Source organism: Orbicella franksi, chromosome 1, assembly GCF_964199315.1.
Source record: "Orbicella franksi chromosome 1, jaOrbFran1.1, whole genome shotgun sequence".
NCBI classification, from domain to species: Eukaryota; Metazoa; Cnidaria; class Anthozoa; order Scleractinia; family Merulinidae; genus Orbicella; species Orbicella franksi.
Window position 1 is genome coordinate 11,394,190 of NC_138145.1, and position 10,603 is coordinate 11,404,792.

The 10,603-nt window shown below is 36.0% G+C and overlaps 2 protein-coding genes across 2 annotated transcripts; one reads left to right on the top strand and one right to left on the bottom strand.

The window, feature by feature from the left end:
• Nucleotides 1-602: 602 nt before the first annotated feature.
• LOC145490092 (uncharacterized) lies at nucleotides 603-5,712 on the bottom strand. Its single transcript, XM_081469200.1, has 8 exons — nucleotides 5,578-5,712; nucleotides 4,836-5,078; nucleotides 3,838-3,913; nucleotides 2,928-3,540; nucleotides 2,114-2,186; nucleotides 1,860-1,925; nucleotides 1,244-1,315; nucleotides 603-855 (listed from the first exon to the last, which is right to left on the bottom strand). Exons 1-8 carry the CDS (start codon nucleotides 5,683-5,685, stop codon nucleotides 751-753), a joined length of 1,356 nt encoding a protein of 451 aa, XP_081325326.1. The 5' UTR covers nucleotides 5,686-5,712; the 3' UTR covers nucleotides 603-750.
• Nucleotides 5,713-5,772: 60 nt separating this feature from the next.
• On the top strand, nucleotides 5,773-8,993 carry LOC145490162 (centromere protein W-like). The gene is made up of 3 exons (XM_081469274.1): nucleotides 5,773-5,937; nucleotides 6,132-6,245; nucleotides 7,696-8,993. Exons 1-3 carry the CDS (start codon nucleotides 5,848-5,850, stop codon nucleotides 7,720-7,722), a joined length of 231 nt encoding a protein of 76 aa, XP_081325400.1. The 5' UTR covers nucleotides 5,773-5,847; the 3' UTR covers nucleotides 7,723-8,993.
• Nucleotides 8,994-10,603: the final 1,610 nt, after the last annotated feature.

Below are 10,603 nucleotides of genomic sequence, written 5' to 3' on the forward strand. Positions count from 1 at the left end.
GCCTCTTAAATTAAAAAAAGAAGAACGAATAAAAAAAAGATGTCAGTTTTTGCTCTTGTTCCAGAGGTTTCTATTCTCTTTTCTCCACCAAAAGACCGCCAATGATCATGGTAGCTTTTTCACTCCAGCAGAAGATGGGAAAGGAAACCACTGGGAGCATGGCATTATACAGCTCTGCCAGTGTTTGAAGCAAATGACACCATGACCTCATGGCCAGTTACTGTCTCGTTCTGTGAAAGTCAGAAAACCATGAGCAAGGAAAAAGCCAATTAGGCGTGACAAAACTAAACCGCAAACAAAACAGGTAATTTAGTTTGTGGTTTTGAGGTTTGCTCGCATGTCCTTAACTTTATTGTGATTGATCAGTACACAATTGATCTGTCAGAATCAAATCAAAGTGTTCATGGTTTTTGGACTCACAAAGACTCATTCCACTTTGAAATGGTAAAGCTGGTTTTAGCCTAATTATGTTCTTATCACTGCCTTATTAGGGGAGGAAATTGAGTGATAATAATCATAACAAATAAGTAAGTGAATTGATAACTGGCCAGACTAACATATTTTTTTAGTCTGGAATTTGATACGCCAGGCTTCAAAACAACAGCTGAAGAAATATTGCATTTTATTGAAAATATTGAATATCTTTATTGTTGAATAAATATTAAAAATTGTTTATTCTCAACTCTGAGTTTATTGACAAGTCCAGTTAAATAAGACTGGATAAATAACCATTCATTATGGAATTTGGTGTTAATTTCCAGCCATGTAGGACAGTAAATCACCAAACCACTTCTGTTCAAAATCTGTTGTATTAGATACAAATGTAGTAACATCATTTTCTTGTTGCTTTCTTTCCTAAAAAGACAAACAAAATAGTTGATTTAAGGGACACAGCATACAAAGCAAAAAAAAAAATAATTTGATGCATTCAAATACATGAATTCCTAAAAGGCATTGCTATGCACAAACAGATATAGTATTGTTTTAAAAAATGGTAAGGGATACGCAACGCAGGTAGACATAAGATAAAAATCTGACATCAACTCACATGGGTGACACAATATTCAAAAACATTTTTGGCTATTCTGTCTCATAACACACTGAACTTCACTTTTCCAAATACCCAAGGTAATGTTGATGTCCAGTCATGAAGAACAAAAGATGACACCTTCACTGATCTCACTGTTTACGAACAATGATGTTAATGATATAGAACTGTTAGAAAACCATGCAAAACAATCACCTGAGTTTTTGTGTCACATTGTTCTTGGTCTGACATTGCTTGTTCACTAGCCATAACAGAAGTGTACAGCAGCTGAGAAAATTCAAAACAACCACAAAAAAAATAGGGATTAATTAAAATAATACAACAGCATTAATTACATATCTACTGATAGGCCAATTTTGATATATTAAAATTCTGACTTGGCTCCCACGCTTTAAGGGGAATAAAACAAAAGAAATCATATAGAGTTGAATGATGAATTAATTAAATTCTCTTGTTTATTCCCCAAAATCTCAGAACCAAGTTAGAATTTTAATATATCAAAACTGGCCTATTATTATAATCTATCTATTAATAAGCATTCTGGAGTTTTTCTGGTAGGAGTTGGTGATAAGATTTCTAATTAAATGAGAGATTTTAATGATTTAACTATTTTATAAGTACTTGTAAAAAGGGTTTCAACATTTACATTTCATCATTATTGTTCAGGGTGGGAGAGGCAGGAAAAACTTGTGGTGAGGTATACGGTGAGTATACCCTAAGGATTCTTTGGAAGTTTATGCAATACCTCAGTGTTCTAACTTGCATTTGAGCCAACATGTACTTAAATATTCTACTGATCACTGGATGTTACCTGAAAAACCTTGTCAATCAACTGGGCACAGCCACAGTCTGTATGAGCCGCAATCTTAGCCTTCACCTTAAATTTGCAATGAAAGATGAAAATTAATTACCAGAGAGGGAAACCTCTACCAAGCCTGAAGATTTCCAAGGGTGAAGGATCTGCCAATGGTGTTTTCCAACATAAATTTAACAAGAAAATTAATTGCCCACAACAGAGTTAATTTACTAATATTGTAATAAAAGAAGGAAGGAATGCACGCATACCTCTCTGAGAAGTGTTGCACTTTTGTCCTTTGCAAATGAAGAAGATGCCTCTATTGCCTTTTCAAGAAAGAACCTAGAAGATAGAACAAGTTCAAATGTTTTCAGTTATTAATTATTAAACAATCCAAAATTCACAGCAAATTTACATGCATTTTAGCAACATTTGAGAAGTACATCATGTATGCTCCTCATGTACTGTAAGTGAACAATACAGTAATGGAACCAAATAAATGAAACACAGAGTTCCTTAACTGTAACAGAAAGATTTAAAGACACATCATCAAGTGCTCATTTGCAGTTATGTTTACAACTTATACAGTTGTGAAAATAAAGCCTGATAAAAAAAATCAGACTTGAATAGGATTTGAACCTATGAACTCTGCAATAAACTGGAAGCTGTTCATGTTGTGAGCTCATAATTTTTGGGTCGTAGATGGTGAAGATAAATGATGTAACAATTATATTTGAGCTTGGAGAGAAAGACTTGGCGATGGTCCAAAACACACACAGTTTCAATCAATAGATTTTTAACAACCCATACGGGCAGCCTCTTATAAAGGGACATCTTTTTCTGGTCCCTAGAGTGTCAGCTTATGGGAGGTTTGACCTGTAAGTTACAAAATGTTGGATGTTACCTGCAGTTAACTAAGAAAATAAAAAGACTAACATCCCACCCACAAGGGGCCAAGCAGCAGCATTCAAATGCCAGCCTGAAATCCATCTAGTGAACTTCTAGACAGACTTAAACCTTTTTTTGCCTTGGGATTACCATGCATAAAATAATAATATCTTTTTTAAACAAATAATCATTTACCTGGATTTAGCAAGACAACCAAAAGCTAGGACATGATTTCTCCATTTTAATTTATCTTTAGTACATGGTCTACAATAATGTTCTGTTAGATGTTTTCTGTAGCTTGAAAACAAACATGAACTATCTTCATCCTTCAACCCTTCTGAGCACTTCATCCTTGAACAGCAAATTGACTCAGAATGTTCTTGGAAATATTCAGTTTTGTGACCCAATGTGATGGAACAAGGCAAACAGCCGCATTTCATATTAACAAGGTCATCTTGCTCTCTGACAGCCAAATGTGCCAAGCATGGTGTAATCTCTAGCTCATCCGAATCACAAGGTTTTGTAAATATTGGCCTCTGCACTTTGTTAGTTGAGGAACAACAGGGTTTTATTGTAATGTCAATTTCCTTTGACTGCCATTTACCATTCAAAGAGTTTTCTACACAATTCTCTTCAGTTAAATCTTGATGCAGAAGGCAATTTTTACCCTGAAAAAAAATATTGAAGTCCTCATCTTGTGGCTGAATGCAGCTTACTGATGCTTTTTCATATGCCAGGGCTAAGGAAAACCAGAAGTGAGAATTCCAGGAGTGAAGAGTTGCACATCTCTGAAGGGTTTCTATTTCACCTGATAAACAAACAGACACAAATTGTAGGTGATTTGCCTATATTACACCTATCAAAATTAATATGTAAATGACAGCATTTTCTATGGCATCTTTTTTGTGAGATTGAATTTTCATGGCTTAAGAAACATAACCAAAAGTTTCTATAATGAGGATAACAAGAGTAGACTGGGAACACCCCTTAAGCCAGGGATTAAACAATAAAAACTATTAAACAACTGAGGCAGCTTCCTGTTTTCCTTGACTCAACTCATATCATATAACAACTGACAAAAATCATGTAATGGCTTTTTATATACCTTGAAGATTTCCCATTGCTCTATAAATCTGAGAAAGCAAATGCCATATGGACGAATCATTTTGTTGGTCATCCCCCTGTTTGGATCAATGTGAAATGAAAAACACAAACTATTGCACTGAAATGGCTACTAGTTAATAGTTATTTATTTATATATTTTATAATCAACTTTTATAATTTAGTTGGTGCAAAGTCTTAATGATTTTACCAACTTAATAACATACATGAAAAAATTACTCGATTCTGATTGGCTGAGAGCAGTGCAGTTCAAGTGTAACATCAGTCCAAAAAGTGTAACACTAGTGCAAAACGTGTAACACCAGTGCAAATTACACAACGTAATCCTAGATTATGATTGGCTGAAAGAAAATAGGAAATTTTCTAAGTCAATGATATCACGCAAAATGATGGCCAAAATTTCATGCGGAAACTTTGAACAAAGTTTTCTCGAATGAGAAAAAATGGCTTCAAGAAAGATCTTCCGGCAAATTTTTCCTTGTTAATATTATTAATAAGTAATCATATGGTTTCGAGATCAATTTGGAATTAATTTGCACGAGTGAGGTTTTCAAAAGCTGAAATTATATGAGCTGCTTCAGCAAGTGCAATTTCAGCTTTTTTAAAAACTCACAGGTCATTATTTATTTGTATATTTATTTATTATTATCTATTTATATATTTAATAATCAACTTTTATAATTTAGTTGGTGCCATGTCTTAATGATTTTACCAACTTAATAAAAGTAGATATAAATGTTAATTCATGTTTAGATATCTTATTCTTATCTGATTCTCCACAGGACAAAAATATAGCTAATGAAAAAAGTCCCGACCACACAATAAATGATGCCATCTTGCCCGCTTGTGTAGCCAATCACAACACAGGATTTGGGTCATCTTGCCCACTCACGAAGATAGCCATATAATAAAAACAATTAACTTCGATCAAACATAAATTCTTGACATTATAGGAAATTTACCAATGAACAATTAACTCACCATTACTTCCTTGATAAGAGTTAAAGCATCGTCACATTTTCCTAGCTTCAATAAACACATTGCCATTGACTCTATCAGTTCCCTGTCCACTACCGCATTGTTGGGGGGCAGACATTTGCGAGACTCCTGATAAATGGTAAAAGCCTCTTCATAGTTTTGATTTTGAAATAATAAATCTCCTTGGTACTTCCTGATAGCCTGTCTTTCTACTTGATCATCATTAGGACTGCACTGCATAAACCACTAAGAAAAGAACATATTACTGTATGAGACAAAGCACAATCCACCCCCACAAAGATAATCCCAGCAAGGGTGGGGGTGAGGAGTTGTTGTTACCTCTGATCCCTGGGCACATACCATCTACATGCATTCATGAGTTTTTTTTAAAATTGAGACTTTACAGTTACACCACTTTATATGACCTCTCTATCTGAAAAAAAATTAACATTAAGGTCATATAATTTGATAGCGTCACTTTCTCAGTAATAACCATTGAGCATGGAGTCATATAGCTTGATCAAAGAACCTGGCAATTCCAATGATTTTACAAAATAACTTCAAGCAAATTGTTGATTCAATGAATTCTACTCTCTTCTGCAGCTGTAATTTTCTTGGGGGAAAACATAAACATTGGCAAAACGAACGAAAAAGCCTGATGATCCATCATGTGGTACAAAGACCTACAAAGAATTTTGAATTTTGTCGCAAGAGGCAGTACTTAATACGCTTATATTAAACAAACCTCGGGATCGCATTGCTTTGGTTTGTAGGCCTCTTCGACTTTGCTTTCCTTACAATTTGGTTCTCCAAAGATATCGTCGTCAAACTCAAATTCCCACTCCTTCATCATCTCTCCCTTCTTCTAGATTATTCATGACTGTTACATAACGTAAAGCTGTGCAGCGATTGCAGGCTCAAATCGTTCAGGCAAGCGCGGGATCGGGAAAAGCTTCGAGGAAAACAAAACAACGAAGTCGTTGCTTGTTTGTGGGGTTCCTTTGTGCTTGAAAACATGAAAAGGACTTTTCCACGGGCCCAGCAGAAATCGATCATTAAGAAATATCAGAGTAAAGCAAGGCTCTCACGAAATGCTGACATTTTGGTAAGATCTCAAACTCAGTATACAAGCGTGCATCACACCTGAGCAAAGTCAACTTCGCTTTATTTGCACGAACACTCGAATAAATAGATGTTGATCACGTTTGGGGATATATTTAACACTTATAAAGTTTATTGTAGGAAAAAAACAAGATTGGTAAAAGATCTATATTCAGCATCAACATTTCTTGTTCACAGATCTTTCTAGACTACATACTATTTTTAAAACGATTGGCATCAGAGTCTAATGTCAAGGCACAGGAAAGTAAAGAGAAGACATTACAAGCTAATCATGTTAACGCTGTTTTAAGGGTGAGTAATTTCAATATTTTGATGAAATTGACAATCACTTCATAATCCAGCCAGTGATTGCACCTGCGATACGAGAGACAGTCAAAACCAAGCTGTCCTACTGAAATGCAATTAACAGCAGGCAAATAAGTTACTTCAACCTCTTCTAATACCTAACTCAAGAATTCTGGGTTTTAATATGACAAGGAACAATAAGCACTTGATGATTGACTGCCCGAGACCTTTAATGTTCTCCGATGCGAAGCCAAGGGGAACATTGAGGGTCGAGGGGAAACAAAACTCACTGTTTCCTGAGGGGCCAGTCATTAAGTGTTTTGCTATACCTCCCAACTCAAAAATAGAAAAAAAACTCTGAAAAAATGATTTGCTTGATGCCTAGTGTGGCTATGCTCGCAGTAAGAGCGGCAGTCAAACTGAGCTGTCCTGCCGCAGCGACACAACAGTCTTTTTCTTCGCAGCTGACAAAAAATGAAGACAATACTGAAGTTGCTTTGGCCTCTTCTAATTCTTAACTCGAGAATTCTGGGTTTGATTTGACGAGGAACAGCAAATTTTGTTGTAAATGACACATATATACACATATACCTGGTAACAGCGATCGAAGAGCGAGTTGCCGAACGTAGGCAACCCATTTTTGATGCCAAATTAAAAGCTTGAAGATACAAAATGTTCAGATTTTCCCCTTCGTTAATCTGATATGTTTTTGCAATACCCTTTTCTTCAATAATGAATGCCTTCTCTAGTGAGAAACGTTTTGATGTCAGGCTCTGTTTCAAGGTGTATGACCTGATCACGTGCTAGTCAAAAGTTCAAGTTGTTTTTCCGCTAGGGAGTTAGTGAATTTGACCCATGACACGTGACATGTTCTCTTCAGTCAGAAAAGGTATTTGAGTTGGGAGTTATAACAACATATTTTGTTATTTTATCATCAAACCTGGAAAAATTATAAATTTCTTTTCATGAATGTTCAATGCCGTCTTCAGTGAGGAAAGTTGCTCTACTGCAATGCCTTTCCTGTTAACATACATGAATGTCAGGACAGTAAAATTTTTCCTGCCGCCTGAATCCTGATTGGCCAGTTCAAATTTCAGGTGCACCAGCCATATGTAAGGTACCAAACCATGAATTTTAATCTTTATCATGCCTGTCACTTGTGTAACCACCCAGTTACTGACAAACCATAATAGAAGGTACTGTGCAAGGAATCACCATGTCTTCTCAAAACAACCAAGTTACCGTAATGCTTAACCAGAAGCCAATTCAGGGATTTTGGCTTAATATAAGGTATTTACCTGTGAACAGATTTCCTAATGAGGTAAAGGGTGACAGAAATGTAAAGCAAAGTAACCAGCTGTGCACAAGTTTCCAGTCTTGATCATTTTGTTACAATAAGTCCAGGAGAACTCTGCTCATACCAACATACATGTAGCATGTCTTTGTTTATTTGCAGAATGTGTTAAAAAGTTGCAAAGGATAGAAACAAGGGAAGTTTTGGAGCTATGAAAGAATACTGATTTCACAAACAGTATGGATACTGAGGACAACACTTCAATAATTTTTTGGGAATTATTCCTTAAAGCATTAGACCTATTCATTAAAACAAATAGACCTATTTTTATTTGTTTTATCACTAAAGATGTAATGTAAATTAACTTTGGACCATGTGTTCAGTAACATTTAAGTAATAGAGCACTTCTTCCATGTTTACCTAGCCCCATCTAATCACAAGGAGGATTGGGAGCATTCAAGACAGTTGTGCAAACCCAAGACATAGTCGAGGGTTTGTATCATTTTCGAGAGTTCTCCCAGGCCCCGAGTGTTTAGATGAGGTTATGTAAACATGAAGAAAGTGCTCTATTACTTTTATAAAATAATTCTCAAAAATACGAATCTAAAACATCACAACTGTGTTTACATACTCTCATCTAAACACAACTATCAACCAATGAGAGCACCTGTAGTAGCTCAGTTATTTTATAAACTGTAATAGTTATAATTTCTTGCTTGCTTGCTCATGTTATTCTACAGGGGGGTCTCATGCCAAATTAAAGTTTAAGTAATTGGTCTTATCTGGTGTTTTCTGACATCATGGTCATATTGGATATTAAAAATTTGTACAGCTAATTTGCCATCTGGAAGTGAGAAGAGTGGAAACCATGTGTTCCTTTGTTATATATTGTAGTTCTAACTGTTTGATCAGAAATTATATAAAATTTCCACATTTTCTTTGTCATTCAGATTTGCTGACAGCATTTTTTTTTTGTTAATTTTATAATTTAAAAAGGGCTACCAGACTAACACAGGCTCTAATTTAATGTGAATATCATCTGTACTGCTACATCCCATGCAAACTTCAACTTCTCTTCTCATTGTTTGCAGGCATCATTTTCAACAGCGTTGAAATGCAACGTATTGCAACATTTACAGTGTGTTGCATTTGTTTTTCCTTTGTAACCCCAGTATACGACAATCTTGCATTGAAATGCTGCTTGGCTTTAGCCTTCAAGCTATTCTGTTACATGAATGTTTGGAGCTATCTGTCTTTAGAACCTCTTGTAAACCATTATAATGATTTGAAGATCGTTAGCTATGGGTCAGCCATCCGTACATTTTATACTCAGGATTGCCAACAAGTTAGTTTGTAGAAGTTTGTGGGGACCAGGGTAAAGGCGTATAGCTAACATTATTAATTATTCCACAGAGCAATATTTTTTAAGAAGTATTTAATTAAAGTTAAGAGTTTTGCAATTTGTAGATTTTGAGTATTTCAGAACGGATGCAAATCAGTCTAGGGTCACTTGAGTATGAAATTCAGCAATCCAGCTTTCCAAGTTAGTTGGTGATTTTCACAGGTAGATCAATGCCGAAAATTAAACCAAAATTCCCACCAGTCTTCATCTGCTTGTTTAATCCTACCCGGAGATTGGAACTTTGTCATTTCAAACTTTGTGACTAGCCTGTTCCTGTCCTGTCCTGTTTTTTGTTGTTGTTGTTGTTGTTTGTTTTTGCATTGTACCCCTAATACACAAACACCCGAAACAGGCTATTTCAGACCACAAACAGATAGTCTTTGACACAACAGAGCCCTGACCCACCAGGAAATGGGGTGGAATCTCTTCTGTCATTCCAAGAACGGATGCAAATTCCAAAGTGAATGAGGCACTAGTGTCCTGACTTAGTGCCGAAAAGTCTAAATTGTGAATAAAATGAGGGTCGCCGACTACTGATGGGAAAACAATCAAACATTGGACACAAGAAGGCTTACTAGAAGACAAACAATAATTTATTAAGATTCAACCTTGGGTGCATGTACGGGAAAAAAAACCTTCGGACTTGAAGTGAAGCGGAACAAACTTGAAACATATTGCATCTCCAACACAATAGAATGGAACAGGTAAAGGCTTGTGAAAACTTCTATCAGAGTGGATGCAAATTCCAGAGTGAAAGGGGCACATGTCTTCGTGCCTGCACTTAAAAAGTGTGAATGAAACAAGTGTCTCTTACTAATGGAAAGTGATCAAACAAGGTAAAACAAGAAGAAGTTTACTGAGAAACTTCTAGACTTTAAGGAAAATCCTTCGTCTTGTTTATTCACTTCGCGACCTGAACGTCACAGCTCACCTATGATACCCTGAAACTCATGAGGTCGACTTGTGGCAAGTCTAAGAAACTTATTTTCATGGGCTCGCTTTCTTTTTTAGTTCATAAAAACTCCAAAAATCTACGTCGTTCTGCATGTAGAAGGTAGAGTTGGAATCCGCTAATTCGAACTCGTTTATCTCGAAGTCAAAACCATTTCCTTCAAATTTGCCCTTCAGTCATTTACTATCTGCTCTTTTAGAACCCCTGCTATTTCGAACTACCGTAAACTGCCGCTTATAAGCCGCCCCGCCCCCCTCGCTTATAATCCCCGGTCATGGGACCATCTACTTGTAAACCAAAAAATACCTCCGGTTATAAGACCCTCTAGATATAAGCGCCCCTCTAGCTTTGTTTTGAATTCGTTTTTTTATTATGATGTTTTAAAGCTTAATTACTTGCAATTAAATGAAAAATCTGTTTCTGTTAACATGTGCAGCTGTAGCTCGTTTCGAAACGGTTTTTGTATTCTGGCTATAAGCCCCCTCGGATTTAAGCCCCTCCGTTTGTAAGTCCATCTAAAAACCTTTGCCCAGTTGTATAAGCCCAGGGCTTATAAGTGGCAGTTTACGGTATTTTTTGTTTTACCTGAGAGATCGAGTTAGTGGAGTTTAACTGTACACAAAACAGATTATGTCTGAGATGTACAATACGGCTATGCCCCTTTTTCAATATCATATATATCGGCGAGACTCAAGAAAAATATCAACTGAAATAAA